Consider the following 17,847-nt stretch of genomic DNA (forward strand, 5'->3'; position numbering starts at 1 on the left):
AGTTGGCTCTGAGCCCAAAAGAAGTTTTCCGTACTTCATAGCTGCTGCTGTTCGCTTTCCTTCCCATCCTTAATGTCCAGGGTTAACCTGTGTTGCTCTTCTACTTGGATTATTTTTAAAGTTCTTAGGGTGGGTCTGTGTCTGCATCTCCTTGATTATGGCAACATTTAAATTGTGCAATACTGTTTAAAGAAAGCTTATAGAGCCCGACAAAGAAAGGCTGCTCTGTTCTTATCATATACAATGCCTGTATTCACTCTGACCTTTTGCCTTAGACCACACAGGTAATGTAATCAGCCGGTGGAGGAATGCTGTCTGTGTAACGCCCTCCTTTCTGGTTTGCATTCATCCTCCTCGGGTTCTCTGTGCTTCTGGAAAATTCCACATTTGTTCATTTACCCTTTTACACAAAATTCCAAAAGTAAAGGTGCAAAGTTACAATTTCAGTCAGTTTTACTTCTTCTCTGTGTGACCTTCCATACCTGCCTTTTAAGTTTTTGTGTCTGGCTTTTTTAAAGTTAAATCTAAACTCCAGATTTGCAAAGTATTTTTTTGTACAAACTCATAGTTGCTGTCTTAGTGCTGAGAATTTCTACCTGAAAATAACGCTTTTCAGTATTATTGAAAAATGATACTGGTACCTAGCAAAGATATTTTTCTTTCCATTTACTTTTCAGGCCTCTTGAGTTCATAATAAAGCATGGTTATATATTTAGTCTTCACCACTTTATATTGCATCCTTTCATTTAATTACAAAATGGCTTGCACATCATGTATAAAGTGAGGGGATTTTTGCAAAGTGAAGAACAGAGGAGAGGGCGATGGAAGCATCACTGTTCTGTGATGTTTATGTTTTGGTGAGAGCAATGTAAATCTCTCACGTGACTATAGCTTCCCAGCCAGGGAGCAAGCTTTCCTTCCCTCCCTGTCTGTTGCTCTTATTGCTGGCTGAGAATATTGCGACACAGAATTTACTGCAGTTTCTGGCTTGGAGTCCTTTGTGTGGGATCCAGCTGTTTCCCCTCCTCCCTCCCTTCCACCTCATAGGCTTTTGGGTTTCAGAGATTTTGTTTCCCCTTTATAAGTAACTAGGAAACTTGCCTCTTACTTTCAGGTTGGAAGGGTGATCCCTTGAAGATTTTTTGTATCCCATCTTGTGGATGGGAAGATTAAATAGAGAGAATGTCTTAGGTTTCCAGTGTATGTGTTGATACAACTTCATGTGGCCATGAGGATGCCTTTTCCTCCTCCTTGGAGGAGCTGCTCTTTGAGACCTGCTTGGGGGTCTGATTTTTTTTTTTTTTTTTTTTTTTAATGAGGTAAGTGGTTTCTGCACTCATTTGAACAATTTCATATCTGGAAAATTCTCCTGCTTGCGTGCAGTTTCACCTTTGCGCTGCACTGACTAAAGACTGAGGCTGCTGTCCTTCCTTCTTGCCCGTATTGTGTACTTTTGGACTAGTGCTGCTGTGCTAGGTCTTTCATATTAGACAGCTAATAGTGGTGGGGCTGTTACCCCCATCTGCAAAATGTTAAGTCTTGATTCCCTGCCCAGGTGTTGAACAGGCAGCAAATTGGGAACAGCTGCAGCTCAACCAGAGAAGGGAAAACAGGCTGCTCTGGAAAGGTTTCAGAGATGCAGGCTGAGGAAAGCTTTAGAAAGAGCAAAGTGAGGAAAGCAGTTACAAAGAGGGAATTTGAAAGCAGTAGAGGGGTGACAAAAGGGCCAGAAGTTGCTTGTTTAGCAGAGGCCGGACAGAAAGCCAGAGGCAGAGTCTGGCCCGCGCTCCTCACCTGCTGTGGAAAGAGAGATGGCAGCCCTGCACTTGAGGGAAATAAGGTTAGTAAAGTCCAGCGTGGGGAAGGGCTTTGGTTGGGGTGTGCGCTTTTGGGATGTGACTTCAAGCTTGAGAGGATCCTTCTGTTATGGGGAGAAGTCACAGAGAGACGGGAGCTGGCGGCTGTGCTGGGCACTGGGACTCAGCTGGTAACGGCCTTGGGCTCCAGTGTTGCTTCTGCTGGCTACTGGTGGGCAGCTGAGAGCAGTTAGGAGAGTTGGAAAGGAGCAGAGATCCGTGAATGTCTATTTTGCAAAGGTGCTCATATCCCAGGAAAATGCAGAATGGTATCAAATCTGAAGGCTCCCTCCCCTTTCAAGTGAGAAGCCTTGGTATGCTATTCTGTGAACTGGGTAAATGTGGTATTTCAAAAAGATACAGATGGACTGGAGGAAAATGCTGTATTTGGTCTGCTCTAGTTAAAATTAGTCCTGATGGCCAGCTTTCAGAATTAATACAATTCTCGGCTAACAGCCGAATTGCCCCCGGTGCAGGGGCAGAGCTTTACCAAGGAGCTATACTGCTAATGCGCCCGGAAAGCGGGGGGCCGGGTGGGAGCTCCTTCCCCTCCCCGCAGCTGGTCTGTTCTACTAGATCATATGAGATGCAGACATCCAAGTGTGTCTTTCCTTCAGCTCTCACAGGCATTACCCCTTCCATGAGAAGGATAAAATAAAGGGAAGAAAGGTGGAGAGAACTGTAGCCATAAGAGGAGAACTATTTCTAGTCTGTCATGAGCTTTCCTTACAACTGACTTCTTAGTTGTTACAGACTCACTTGTGTGCCTTGGTATTGTTTAACCAGATGTTTTCTGTTTTATAAAAAAGTTTCCAAACACTTCCCCTTTCTTATTTCTGGACATGTGACTGCAGCCTTGGGAATGCTTTATCGCCTGAAAGCTGTGGTATGTGGTTAGCTGTGTTTCTGGGCCATCCTTAATGGTGAAACTCACAGATACGTATGCTGCAAGCTCTGTACTCTGTGTGTTGTAATCTAGTGTTCACGTTGACTTGTTTTAAGTAAGTCAAATGTATTTGCTGTCTTTGCTTTTTAAGCCTGGCTTCTTGAAGAAAGATGATTTGTACAGTTATTTTTTGCTTGTCCTCTAGACTTCAACTGTATCAACATGTGGCATTTCTAATTCTCCTAGTTAGGACAAAGAGGGTTCAAACCTTGTGTGGCTTTCTGTGCATTTGAAAATGAGGTGATTTGTTTTAGACTGAGGAGGTGAGAGTCTGAAGCTGTCCAGTGGTGATTCTTGTGGTGGCATTTCTTGCAGAAAAAGGTTTTTTTTGTTACTATGTTTGCTTACTTGTTCTGCATTCTAGTATCAGAAACTGCTACAGTGAATGAAATACTGGGAGTTGAACCTTGGCCATTCAGAAATAAAATCAAAACTGATACAACTAGGATGAAAGCTGCTTGTGCGGGTTTTTAATTGACCCATGATCTCTACAAGTTGATGATGATGGTTAGAAAGATTTTTAGTCATGACTTGCATCAGTTCTTCCCATTTTGCTACTCTTTTCCTTGATTGCTGCAAAAAATAAGACAGTTTTCAGCTTATGCAGCAGGTTGTCCTTGGGATTTACATGTTTATACATTACACTGTGTTTTGAGTTGACCTTTATTATACTACTAAATGCTAATGCAATTTAAAAATGAACACAGTTCTATTGGTGGAAGGGAAGAAACAAATATTTGACTTCAAAGTAAGTGGTGTTCTGCTGGGATGCAAAAAAGGAATTGATGATGACTGTGGAAGGGGATATGATTGCTTTTATGTCTCTTGCCTAGTAACCTGTGCTTCCACAGAATTTTGTACAATGTGAATAGACTTTTTTACATCTGCTCTGTTAATACCACAGACCTTATTTGAATAGTATGAACTAGAATAGCCTTGTCTGCTGTGCTCTGCTGGGCATGAAGGCCTCCTTAACATTATTTTTCATTTTTCATCTTCTGAGACACCCACTTGTATATCAGAAAAATGTGAAACATCTATGATACTTCATTCCCCATGGAGGACAGTGCCAGGAATACCTGGAAAAGAAAAACAAATAGGTATTGAAACATGGGAAAAGAAAGTGCCCTCTGAAAGGAGATACCAAACAGGCTGCATAGCTCATGTTAAAGGGCCTCTGTTCTTTATATTTTTTTTGCTTTCTCTTGGTAAAATTCTGACTGAAAAGTTTCTGTTGATTTGAGATGGAAGCTGTTTTTCATACTGTGGAGCCAGTTGGTCCATACTGGTGTATGTGTAACGTTAGCAACCCTGCCGTGTTTTTACATCCATATCTGAAAGTAAGGTCCAGTCAGAATAGCAGCAAACATTGCTCCCATTTGCTTTTCAACACTCTACTTTTTAGCCACAAGAGGAGGTTATGTTTAAGCCAGTAGACTTAATTTGTCAGTTATTTGCTGAGTTGACATGTCTCTTTGTGGAGGAGGGGAAATGTCGTTTGGTCTCAGAGGTTCCTCATTTGAGCACATAATGAATGGTCTCTTATTTGCTTCCACACTGATCCAACTTATTTCTTTGTATTTACCTCTCACTGTTCCACATTTATACCCCACCACAACTTTCAGTGTTGTAATTGAGCAGAAATGTTAGATAAAATTTTTCTGGGGAGTTTGGTTAGCCATGCACTTCTCTGAATGCAAGATAAAGCTTGAATTTTTTTTATTTTAGAAATTAAATTGTAATATGCACAGATCCTTTTTTGGTTAAGAAGAGTTAATGTATTTTAAAATAATGAGATATTTTATGTACCTTAATAGGATTATAGGATTTTTTTGGTCATGTTAGTGACTTGTAGATGGGGGTTAGCAGACCTAAATGTTTAAATCTGTTCTAATAAAATAAGATAAAATGTGTACAAATGACATTAAAGGAAAGGATATGTTGACTTATTTTTAGTGCATTAATTACTAGCCAAGAGTTTTGCATTGCTTCTTTTCCAGACCATTAGCTTGACATATGAACAAAACATATAGCTTGAGCAAAGAAAGTGAAAAAATCTATTCAGGTATGATTTTTTTGTGTGTGTCCCTTTGTCTGCAAGTGAGTCCTAGTACTCTGAGATAATTAACCAAAGGAATTTGAGAGCTGCATGCCTCAAGCAGTGTAATAGGTTGTGAAAACTTGGAACAATACATTTTAAAGTTAGAGTTCGTTAAGTTTTAATGATTTTTTTTTTTTTAATTACTGTCTATCATTTTGACAGGTATATTATCTACCTAATTAAGCCTCAGTTATTCTAGCTTTCCTTTCAGCCAAAGTACAGGATTGTAGTTCAGAACTGATGCTGCTCGGAGGGATGGAGCTGAGTGGCAGAATATATTTTGAACACAGGGAAAAAAGTTACTCCTGCATTGATGCCAGAGTTCATTTCAGCTCATCAAATCCAGGTTTTAGGGGGTTTGTTCTGAAACAAGCTTACAGTGCTACTGTTCTTGCATGCTGTGAAGGGCTTTCTTGGGTTGTTTTTTTCTGTAAAACTTGTCTGGAGTAGGAAGTAAGCTGCTTCCTGCCTTTAACTGAATGCTGAGGATTTATGGTAGTTGATGCTCAAAAGCCTTGGATTAGTTTTTTAACTTAAGGATTTTGGAGAGTGAAAATCAGCAAAGCATATTTTAAAGATTTTTAAAGGAATTGGTTACTGAATTTTACAGAAATCTAGTAAAAGTTATATGTTGGCTGCTTGGGAGGGCATGCTAAAATTTCCTTGCTGTCATGTGAGTGTATTAACTTCAGTGATTCAGCGCTGTGTGTGGAACCACAGTTTTGTGACTTGTTCTGGTGAATAGTCTGAATATGAGCAGCGGTGAACGTCGCACGGCGGAGCCCGGGCGCCGCAGCGCCTGCGTGGAGGGGGCGAGGCGGCTGTGCAGGTGTGCCCTCCCTGGGGGCTGCGCACCTCAGATGGCGGACGGGCACAGCACAGAGCTGAAAGTCGTCTTTGCTGACTGCCATAAACCTTGTACCCTGTGTTAGCTGCACCTGTCTACAGGTTGAATGCCACTTTTGCAGAGGCCTCCGTTCAGATCATATCTTTGCTAGTAAGAATGGCACGAGGAGCTAAAAGTACTTAAATGTCTTGCTTGGTGAAGCTGAAAGGAAAAGCAATGCTCTTTACAACTTCTGTACCCACCCTGGAGGTGTACGCTGTGCCTGGCTAGCCTGTCTTCTCCTAAGACGATCTTGACGAGGAGGATACGAGAGCCACATCTTATGTGCTTCCTGCGCATTCGACAGAGCAGGAACTTTCCTCTAGACAGTGCAGCAGCTTTAAGTAGCTTCTTCCATTTTGCTGTAGTGTTAGTCCATGTGCTACTGGAGTAGGGGCTGTAAGACTAAGAGCAGTTACTGAGCTGAAATAAGAAGAAAAGCCCACCCATCTGTAGGATGAATTTGGTAATTTACTGCATTGCCAGACGAGTGTGTTCAGTTACACACTTGTGTGTTTCTTGATCATAGATGTGAGGGAAAGGAAGGGATTTGCCTGTACCTGTTGCAAGAGAGAGAAGCAGCGGCCACAAAATTGGTATGTGCTGCATCAAAACCTTGGGGCCTGGGAGTCCTTGTAGTGAAATGTTTTGGGGAAAAACCACCTCTTTACTTCTTTGTACTTGCAAATCTCTTAGGTAGACGCTGCTGGGAGCTCAAAAGCCTATTAGACCAGCTGAAAGGTGACTCTGAGGTGTAGCTGAAAAGTTAATTTATTCTGCGGTGAAACATCCTTTGGCGCTCTCAGCCAGGGTTTTTCTTACCTGTAGGAGAAATTACATTGCGTTTTCAAGCAGTGTGGAGGCACAAACCTCTGTTTTGCCGGAGAGGCAAAACAGCATTGATGTTTAGAAAAATGAAGTCCTAGAAATCATTTGATTTCCACCACTTTTCAATGAGGCGCGTTCACACTGTACACCTTGGTCAGTTTTGATAATGGGATTCAGACTCCTGAGCTGCTTAGCTAGTGTTTCCAAAACCACACCTAAAGTAGGTAAACTGAAAGTGGAGCAGACTGTCCTGAAGGACTAAGCTTCAGAGAAGCAGCACTTAAGGAAATCCATGTCACTTCCACGTGCACAGGGAGAACCCGAAAGGATGGTGTTTCTTTCCCCCCCACCTCCACGGGGCAGCGTGCAGCTCCCACCCTGTCGCATCCCGCATGCCTGTCGAGAAGCAGGGCAGCCAGGATGAGTCCTCGCCTGCAGCTTTGTGGACCGACCTACTGGGAGGTGGGTCTGTGCTGGCTTTGTGGTGGCTGCAGAGAAAGGCCAGCCCTTGGGAGAGCTGGTGCTGCCCCGTCCCTGCGGTGGGCTGGTGCAGGAGGGCGGTCCGGTGCGGGGGTACTGAGCACCCTCTCCCCAGGCTTCCCCCTTAGGGAGGGTGCTGGCGGCTTTGCTGTCTGCCTTGGCTGGTTGTCGAAGGCAGTCTCGTCCCCTGCAAAGCTGGCAAGGACATGCAGTGAGCCTTACTCAAAATAGCAGAAGGCCACATTCGCTTGGTCTGTCTTCAAAACTGGGTTAAATGCTGTAATTGGTATCCTGTGACTTCAGTCACAGAAACTTAGGAGCATGGCTTTTACTTTATTGTGTAGAGGTCTTTGTAGGACAGCTCTCTCCAATTATTTTGTTTAAAGAGTCATTAAAAGCGTTTTACATGTGCTCAAAGCTGTAGATGGGCTTAGTTTAGAATACTGCACTGTTTAAAGAGCTAACAGTGATGAGGTTAAAAACAACATTAAAAAAAACAGACAAAAGAAGAAACCCAGGCTTCTTTCCCTCTTTCATTCTTGTGTTTATTTTTACTAGTGTTATTAGTGTTATTGCCCTGTGTCTGGTAATCCTTACAGAATGATGAAAGATTAAAGGAAAAGGAGAGTTTATTTTGGAAACAATAAATGTGGATGTGAAGAATTTGTTCTTTTACTTCTCTTGATACATCTGCCAAGATTGTGTCCAGCGGTGGAGTGCTTGAGAGCTGGAGAAGAGGGGTCAGGTGAAGACTAAGATAGGTGATCATAACTTGGTACTTTTTCATTTCACTTCTTGTCCAAACTCTTGTCTTTTCTTATTTTTTCTAATTTGTTTGCTTTTTATCTTACAAGATTACTTTTTGAAACTTCATGGTTTCTCACACTTCAGTCATCGTGGTTTGGAAGCTGTTGCAGGGAAGGTCCCATGTGTTCCATAGGAATCTGAAATACTGAAAGAGGCTGTCCAGTTCAATTCTTTGTTTCTTTACTATGAAGAGAGTAGCTGCGGGATGGGCTCGGCAGTCAAGAGGTCAATGGAGTCGGGAGCCTAAAATCTTTCTAATTAAACCACCTACGTTTAGGGGCCTACATGTGAACTTAGGAATCTAACTGTAATGACAGTCTGTAGAGAAGCTTAGTTAACAGCTCTGAAACACTTGATTTCCATGCCTGCTGCAAATGATTAATTTCTGTTTGTATTTCTGTACAGATTGAATATTTACTTAAAAAACTCACCGAAGCAATGGGAGCAGGCTGGCAGCAAGAGCAGTTTGACCATTATAAGATCGCTCTGAACACCAGTCGAGAAGGTCTTTCTGCATGGGAGCTGATTGATCTCATTGGAAGTGGGCAATTTAGTAAAGGGATGGACCGACAGACAGTGTCCATGGCAATCAATGAAGTCTTTAATGAGCTCATATTAGATGTACTCAAACAGGTAAGAATGGCAGAGAACTAATGTTTTAAAGTAGAACAGTTTATTGGATAATTAGAAAATGTTCAACTTTTACTGAAATTTCTTTACCTGATGGATAATGAGCAGGGCAAGGTTAGGTAAATTACTTATAAGGGTTCTTTAATATGAGCTTATTTTTAGAAAAGAGAAATTGTGCTGCTGTTCAGATTGTTGTAATTGTTGCAGTATTATGAATGAGTTGCTTGTTGGGAGAGTGTGGTTTTTAGAAAGTAGAAGTGTGCTCTGACTTGGAATACAGCCTTTGTTATAGTAGTATCAACTCCTTGTTAGCTGACAGACTAGCTGCAACGCACTGTCAGTTCTTAAACTGGTGACAACTCTTCAATCTTTGAAAATGCTTTTTTCTAGTTTCAGTTACATTGTAGCAAATATAAGTTGTGCTGATGATAACCTCTGTACTCAGACAAGGGGGTCTGGACAAAGGTACTGCCCCAGCTGAAAGGTCTGCTTCTAAGTTGCCCCACTTCAACCAGGCAAAAAGGTGTAGAAGAGCTCCAGAGCGCTCTCCCTTCTTCTGCTGCTTAGCAGGCTACGTGACCGACAACTTATTTACCTGTACTCAAACACAAGAAGGCCTTTATATTCTTAGCAAACTTCTGTCAATCTTCAGTTTCTTCAGATTGCTGGATTATTGGTTTAGGAACGGCTTTAAAACTGCATTTCTTTCATGGGAAGTATAAATATCACGGGGACCTGAGTGGTCACAGCAGAGCTTACCTAGAGAGCTATTTAAAAATTACTTTTACCTGACAGAGAATTTTTTTCATCTTTGATTTCTTGGCGAGGAGAGAAACAAAGGCTTTCTTGGCAGGCTTTCCTAAGCTGTTCTGAAGAAATCATCAGAAGGTCTTGGCACAGGAAATTCTTTCAGAATATCCACAGAACAATGTAAAAGTCTATTTTTGTTAACTGCTGGTTGCCTGTTGGAGGTGAGGGCTGGGGACGCACACAGTCAGTTGAGGGCAAAATGAAGTCATTCTGCTATTTAATACCATGAAAATAAAATAACTAGTGTCAGGTCAGTCCTTCCACTTGAAACTTGTGAGGAAATCAGATTTCTTTTCAGTTTTGATACTGCATTGTGTCTCTCTCCTCCCCGCACCCCCCCCCTTTTTTTTTTTTTTTTTTTTTTTACTGTCTCCTTTCTTTCCTCTCTTGGTGGCTGGGCCTCTTTCTCAAGGATGTCTGAGTGCTTCTGAATGGTTCCTTGACACTTAAAAATAGCTTGTGTCAAGATCTGGCCCAGCGCCTCCTGGACAGTCACCAGCCTCATGGAGAATGGAGTTCCCCTTGTGACTTACAGAGGTCTGGTTTGGTCACAGCTTGTACCATGATACCTTGTTGATTCACGGAATTGTCCTGTTTATTGCAGTATGTGATTACTTCCCGGTATTAATTAATGACATACTGTATCATAGCCAAGTCTCATACTACCCTTTTTACTGTACAGTTATCCTGGATCTCCAAGACTTATGGCTGGTAGCAGTGATGATTAAATTTGTGATATTTAGTTTTCTGAAAGACGTGTCCTTCATGTGATAGTGTGTGAAAAGATCCCCAGGAACTGTCAGTGGGCTCTTCAAAGATGAGAAGCAGCTGATGCACAGAAATAATAGATAAAGATTTTGCAGAAATTTGAGGGGAACATATCAGTCTGACTTGGCTTTGGAAACAAATTTAGTATGTCAGGAAGGGGAAAAACACCTGGTTATGACTTAAACTGTGCAAGGCATGAAAGAGTGAAGCTGTGGGAGTCCTTCACACACCTTTGCGACCACCCAGACCTCAGACGTGAGTATGGAGGTGGCAAACAAAGCTGTTTTTCTGCACATTCCTGTTTTGGAGCAAGGGGGTGGGATAGCACAAGGGAATAGGCATGGCCTTGGCTCTGGCCATGTTTAACTGGCTAGAAAAGCTGAGCACAGATAATGTGTGTGGGTTGTTTCTTTTTTGTTTGTTTTTTTATAAACAAAAGAGCTTTTCCAACTGTCCTGGAATTTTCCCTGTCAGACCTGTACAGAAAGATGCCTTTGACTTAAATATGCTACAGCACATTTGTTTGTTTGCTTGTATCCAAAATTGCTATAGCTAAAAGGCATTACAGAAAAATGTTCCTTGGTCTCCTTTCCAACTTTTCAATCCTCTTGATCTGGAATACTTTGAGTACAGTGCTTTCTGCATGGCTTGTTCATAGCTATGTTGATGTAGGTGGTTTAGTTTCATCTGTGATTTGACTTTTTTCCAAAGTTAGGAGTCAGACAAAAGTACGTAAGTAATTGGGGAATATGGTTTCAGAAATGGCAGATATAGCTGAAATAGTAGCAAATTTTGAAAGTCTAGATTAAAAACTGACTAGGTCACAGCAGCACCCCTGATAAGACCACTAAAAATCAAACGCCTGAAAGAATGACCAATTATTATATCATTCCCTGTGCACCCTCTTCTCCATGAGATGGTTTTTAAATTGCTGTAGCCACCCTGGATAATGTATAACAGGGTTACAAATATAACTGCACTTAGTATTGCTGCTTATATTTTAGATATGTTAATATTCCATAGAGACAAACTTGGATGATTTGGTCATGATACCAGCCCTATTTATTGTCATTACAGAAGATTATAATTTTTATTCTTTTATTTGTATAAAGCTCAGTGACAAAGTAGGGGCTTCTCTTCCTTCTTTTGAAATAGTTTTGTTAAGGCTTGCAAGTGTTTTTTCTCATATAGAAAGTTGAGTGGATCATCTTTCAAGAAAAATAAAATACTATGAGTGAAATCTTGGCATTATTTAAATCAAAGTACAACTCTGTTCCTTTAAGGGAAAATCTGGGCTTCACCAGTGTTCCCGTATCTAGTCCAGTAAAGGTGCCAGGAGTATGGTTCTGTTATCAGTTTCTCTAACACACTTACTGAAGTTTCCTATATGGGATCGCTTCTTCGATGGGCTGCAGCTAAATGAGTGTGTTGCCAGGGTGCAGCCATTCCCAGGACAGAGGTGCTTCTGCTTTGTCCCTGGTTTACAGTGCATAGGTGCAGGCCCGCATCTGTCACTGGGGTGTGCATCCACACAGGACTGATTTTTAATAACAGCTGTCATTAAAGTATTACAGGTGAGTCTTAGCGATGGCAAATGTCTCTGCTTGACTGAAGAAAATTAAATAGTGAAGGTCATTAAAGAGGACCGAAGAGTCATAATAATGACTTGATAATGACATAATAATTATTGTTCAGTTCTTCATATAACCCAGTTACTTAAAAACTGGACGGAAGAACAGCAAATAGTTTCTCATGGGCTAAACAATTAGCAGTGTGCTGGTATTAGGAATGGAAGTGTGTAGGTGAAGTATTTAGGGCCTTGAGCTAACTTTTCTGTGTGCTCTATTGGGCCTTTGAGCCACATAACCAAAAGACCAGGCGGTTCAACAGAGGCCAGGCATTTCAGCTGATCTGTTGCTTTTTACAGGGCTATATGTTGAAAAAAGGTCATAAAAGGAAAAATTGGACGGAACGATGGTTTGTGCTAAAACCCAATATTATTTCCTACTATGTAAGTGAAGATTTAAAGGACAAGAAGGGAGACATCCTACTAGATGGCAACTGTTGTGTAGAGGTAAAAAAAAAAAACAACCCAGCATCAAAACCTATGAATTTCTCTAAAGATAAGAATTAATCCTTTTTCGTGTGCGGGATGGACTCCTGATATCTTTCGTTAACAGAATTTTTTTACTTTTTATATAAACAGTTCATAAACAGTCTTTTTATAGAGGTTCTTAGTACTGTTATTTGTAGCTCTGTAACAGATGACTGCATATGTGGGGCTTGACATCGTAACTTAGATTTCAGTGTTTGCAAGGCTAATCCTTTGTTACCCATTCTAGGCCTTGCCTGACAAAGATGGAAAGAAATGCCTTTTTCTCATAAAATGTCTTGATAAAAGCTTTGAGATCAGTGCCTCTGATAAAAAGAAGAAGCAGGAGTGGATTCAAGGTGAGGTTTCAAAAATCTTAGCTACATGAAAGTTAAGGTAAGCTGAAGTCTTACAGCCATGCTTTACGCAGATTTGAAATTCTTGGTCTTGTGATTTTTGGTGTCTGTTTTGGGCACATGAAAAGGATCTTTAAGGAGCCCGAGACTCAGGAAGAACTAAGGATCCATGTAAGGGGAATTGGTTTCTGTCATTTATGTGCCTCAATTTAGGCAGCCATAACCAAAATGAAATGGATATTATCGTTGTTTGCGTTTTCTATGTTGGCTGTACTTCTAGGGATGGGGAAGGGAAGGGGAATACATTGTAAATTGTTGCTTTTGAGGAGAAAGTGAAAGCTTGTTCATTTCAGCATCATAAAATACTGGCTTTGCTTTTACAGTTTTGCTTGAGGTAGTATGGTTTGCTGAGCTGAGGATAAGGCTGGGAATTGAGGCTTCCTTTTCTTTTCCCACGGTGAAGGTACTCCTTCTGTGAGACCTTCCCAGATATGTGCTGAGTGATAGTTACATGCATCTTTTGCGGAGTTAGGTAGAAGCCCGTGCAAACCCACTGTTGCCAATGCCATTGAAGTAGGTACGGCATTTAAATATTTGGAGCTGTGTGCTTTCATTTGCACTTCCCTCTTTACCTAAAGCATGTGTTTAATTGCACCAAAGTCTAATGTATGACGAATGATTACTTACTTCCAAAAGGAGATCTTTTTTCAGTTGTAGTAGGTGAATAAAATATCAAAATCATCCGCCACTCCTCAGTTTTGCCCTCTGAATATTTCCTCGCTGAATATAAGTGAATGAGAGCTACTTTCTTACTGGGAGAAAGTTTTCCCTTGGAGTATCAGTAAGAATAAAGGGTTTAAGGTTGGTTCTAGGGAAGTAAGTGATGTATATTTTAGATAACATCTTACTGCTTGATTAGAGTCACTGAATCTACGTAGTAAGAAATCTTGAAGCATTGGGGTTTGGTTTTTGGGTTGGTTTTTTGTTTTTTTTTTTTTCACCTAGGCATACAAGTGACTTTTATGTCCACTGCCTGTTAGAAATCAATATTGGAGTTGACATAATGCATTGGAATTGCCGTACCATATCTTTGTGGCACACAACCAATATTGAAAGCCAAGTGTCTTTCACTTTTGGTTTGTGTTGACATGTAACCTGGTGAGAATTAGGAGAACTGACAACAGTTATTTCTGATTTAAAAATATATTAGCCACACCCCCCCGCCCCCAACCAACACAACACCACTAGTATTCATTCACTAAGGCTATCCAGAAAGTTTAGCATTGCCCTTCACTGGTGTTCTCTTCCTCTCCCTTTGTCTTACACACTGCTTTCCAGCCATACAGACCACTGTAAACCTGTTGAGAGCAGGGAGCCCTCCACCCCACAAAGAAGCACGCCAAAAACGAAAAGAATTGCGCCAGAAGCTGTTGGCTGAGCAAGAAGAGCTGGAGCGGCAGATGAAAGAACTGCAAACGGCTAATGAGAACAAGCAGAAGGAACTGGAGACTGTGCGAAAGGTGGGAGTGGGAGCTGCTGACCTTCGAGCTTTAAGCTCCATCTCTGTGGTTGAGCTGGGCTTCTTGAAGTATAATTAGGCATCAATTTCCTGTTCAGGTGTTCAGATACATTGAGCAAACTCCTCCAGAGGAGGTGAGCTTGTGTTGGTGTCAGCCCCCTAAGCAAGTAGATCTGCTGGCTGAGCCTGCAGTAAAGCCTTCGCAGTGACGGCAGCAGGTTTCTAAGGACTGTTCAGCGCACTCGGCGTAACTCACGTGGCCCGGCCCTGTCCCCTGTACTTATGAGGGTATTGTAAAGCTAGTGTAAAAGAAAACCCCAGCTGTGTGGATGCTGTCTGGGGACTGGAGAGTCTAGTATTTTCAGTGACTTGTGGGTTTTTTGGTTTTTTTTTCTGTCAGACATGTCTGTCAAACTTGGGGCTTTCCATTAAGATTTTCTTATGTAGTTTTCCAGAGTTCTGTTATGTGAATTGTATGTGTGGGGGAACTCTTCACGCAGACTATTCCAGAGATAGAAATTTAATTTACAAAGATGCCAAGTGATTTCGTGAGTAGGTATAGGCATAATTTTATTAGAGTAGTTTGGGAGAGATTTATAGAGCTGAGACACATAGCAACCATTTATAAACTGTTTAAATGTATGTTCCTTGTAAATGCTGGATTGACTTCTAAAAGCCTGAGAATTGGACTTAGAAATTTCTGAGTATTAGCAGAAGACTTGTTGAATACATTATTTTCCTTGTAGACAGCTTTTTAGTCTAAATCTAATGACTGGCAGGAGACACCAAGGTGCCTTTGCTGTGGCTGCACACTCTTAACAGTAGATTGAACATGCTGATGGATCTTTGTGCTTTGGAACAACTAGTACCTCTGCAATAGTTCTCCACAGAGACTTGATTAGTATCCAGATATACTTCCTGTCTGCATCACTGCTTGAGGTTTTCATAAATTAAAAACACACTAATTTTAGCCCTCAGAAAATCTTTCATGATTGCGGCAGGGGATGGCGGCGAAGTTATAAATATTGTGAGAACATGTTAAAGGTGATGAGTCTAGAAAGCAAATAAAATAATCCAAAATGTATCTTTTTAAAAGTCTTGTCATTAAGTCACAATTTGTGATGAGGAGAAGTTTGTCTTTTTTTAATAACCTTGCACTGACAGTACTGATGTGGGTATTATTCTGTTTGCCTTAAATGGAGTCTGACAGTGGAAAACCATTTTTTAAATTTAATTTTAGCATCTATATTCTACCATGTGCTTAAGATTCAGAATGCAAAATATGCTTTAAAGGATAGCCTGTGTTACCTGCAAGTTACTGGTAAGTAGTATACCCGTTAACAGAAATCATAGGGCTGGATGTTAGTGTTGAGCTTACTTTATTGAGAAAAAGTTTGGGGGAAGATAACATGAAAGCACCCCCAAAGGAGCAGTACGATGTTGACAGGCTCCAGGGAGTTTTGTAGAAATGACAATGGGTAAACTAAAGAGAGTTGTGACAAGAAGCATCTTTTGAAGTGGACTGGATTAAAATGACTTCTGAAGGAGAGTATTTAGTCTCTGACATGAACTACTGCACTTTGACTAAGTGGAATTAGTGGGGAGGTACTGTGTTGGAGGAACTTAAAGTGTTTGATTAGTTAGGAAAAATGTTCTTCAAGGAAAAGGCTTTGTAAATAGTTCAGGAAACTGAATTCTTCTGGAAAGCTTAGTTAGATTTGCTCCTAATGGCAGTGAGCCACCACTTCTGCAGCATCTGCCAAAGTGTACTCTGAGACTGGTTTGTATTTTGATAGCTACTGCAGTAGAAAACTTCAGAAGGATAAAAGCCTTTGTCTAAAATAGATTTTTTTTCATATTTTTAAATGGAATTTTGAGATACACACATTGAACAGACTGAAAGGTAAGTTTTTCTTGCCAAGAGAGCATGCACAAGACTTGTGCACCCTTTCTGTTTCAATCTGGGATCCTGCATGGGCTTCAGAGACTGTGCTAACTAACCCCTGCTGGAATGGTGTGTTCCTGTTGATTCTCTCCCTGCATCCAACATTTGGGACTTTTCCCTAAACTGCAGAATTGTTGCCAGTAACCTTACCTGCCAGATATTGATGTCCCCTGACATGAATTAAGCAGGAAGTTGCTGATGAAGAATGGGCAAACAGTGTATTTTCTTGTTGAGCTCTCTGGCAAAAGCCTAGCACCCACCCTTGCCTGTGACTCTGCATGTTCACCTCTCAGCTCAGTATTGGCAATGTTTGTTTAATTTCAAAGTGGGGAAGAAAATCAAAAGAAAATTTCACTTAAAATAGGCATCTTGGATTTGACTACAATTACATGCTTTTAAATGTTCTGGCAGAGGAGGAATACTGCTTCCAAAAGACTGGCATAATTTAAGCCTTTCAAAGGAGAGCAATTCTGTATTATCTTCTACAGGTTAAAAACAAACTAGGAGCCTTCTTCCCTTCCTCCCATCTATTTCAGACTAGAGTGATATCACAAGCACTTAAAGGAATGAAAAGTTTAGCCTGGCGGTTTTAATCGTTTAGGCATCCCATTAGTTCATCTAGGTTGTGTGAGGGAAGGTGGTTTACATATGGTACATTCCAAAAATACTAAAGATGATGGGTGCCCTGCTCTTTCTGAAGGTCTGTGGAAACAATTTCACCAGCCTAGCATATTACAAAAGAAGGGTGCTTGGTTCCTGTTTCCTCTGAAGCATCAAATAAGTTTCTTAGGAAAAATCTGTGGAAGAATTATTTTTGTTTTCAGTATTGATAAAGTTTTGGCTGGTACTTGTACATTTCTAACCTTCCATGCATTCTAAAAATGCATGCTGTTGAAATCCTGATGAAAGGAAAAACTGTGACAACTATCTTTTATTTGTGAAATCAAGATGCAAAAAAAGTTAAATAAGTTGCAAGAAGGCGTGAAGGTACCAGCAGCTGTTTCCTAGACCTTAGCTCTGACTAGGCTAATTTTTCCCCTAATTTTGAGTGATGATTATCAACTAGAATTATATTTACCTTACATGGCAATTTAGGGGATGTTAAAGGGATGTGATTCACAATAGCACAATCACTTATTATAGTCAAAGTTTGCAGCACTTCTGCTTTCTCATGGCAATTTAGTGCTTCTCACTTCTGTTTCTGTATGAACTCTATGCATGCTGGCATGTTTTCACTGTTGGGACTCCTTTGCAGTCCTGCCTGCAATGTGGTTTTCCATAATAGTTTTCCATCCCATATGAGATGGAGAAGGAAATATAGTGATTTCTATCGGTTGTGCAGAGCGAGACTCAAAGGAAGCTTGGAGGGGAGGAAGTCTGATAATTGACTTTTCATTGGTAAATTTAGAATTGTCTTGCAAATAACAAGATGAAAAATTAGGTTTAGAGATTGGGAATAGCCTCAGACATTTAAAAAAAAAAAGCTGGTACCTTAATGCTTTTGAAGGTTTCTTCTATTTTTGTTAAAACCAAAAATTGTTAAATAAAATTCCATTCCCTCCAAATGTTTTAGTTTTGACAAATTGTTTTTTTCCTTGTTTTCTTCCTCCCACTCCCTGCCCTTCTTTTCCAGCAACTGGAAGCAGCAGCTGCTCGTGCTGCTGAGGAAGAGAAGAAAAGACTTCAGACTCAAGTCGAATTACAAGATCGCTTCAGTTTGGAGCTGGAGAGAGAAAAAATGGTGAGTAGCGCACATGGTTTTTTGCTATGATTACACGTAGTGAGCAATCCGTTCAGCAATTACTTCTCTCACAGGCAGTCAC

General features: G+C 40.8%; 1 protein-coding gene across 3 annotated transcripts in view; it reads left to right on the plus strand.

The window, feature by feature from the left end:
• SWAP70 (switching B cell complex subunit SWAP70) overlaps positions 1–17,847 on the plus strand; it is a 41,645-nt gene that overhangs the window by 16,656 nt on the left and 7,142 nt on the right. For 2 of the 3 annotated variants that reach the window (XM_069803826.1, XM_069803827.1), the window contains exons 4-8: positions 8,310–8,537; positions 12,040–12,186; positions 12,455–12,563; positions 13,899–14,080; positions 17,658–17,765. In XM_069803826.1, the coding sequence (XP_069659927.1) occupies positions 8,310–8,537; positions 12,040–12,186; positions 12,455–12,563; positions 13,899–14,080; positions 17,658–17,765 (774 nt within the window). The remainder of the gene's footprint in view (positions 1–8,309; positions 8,538–12,039; positions 12,187–12,454; positions 12,564–13,898; positions 14,081–17,657; positions 17,766–17,847) is intronic. The other variant, XM_069803828.1, reaches the window with a different exon arrangement.

The sequence above is a fragment of the Haliaeetus albicilla genome, chromosome 16 (assembly GCF_947461875.1).
Source record: "Haliaeetus albicilla chromosome 16, bHalAlb1.1, whole genome shotgun sequence".
In the NCBI taxonomy this organism is placed as follows: domain Eukaryota; kingdom Metazoa; phylum Chordata; class Aves; order Accipitriformes; family Accipitridae; genus Haliaeetus; species Haliaeetus albicilla.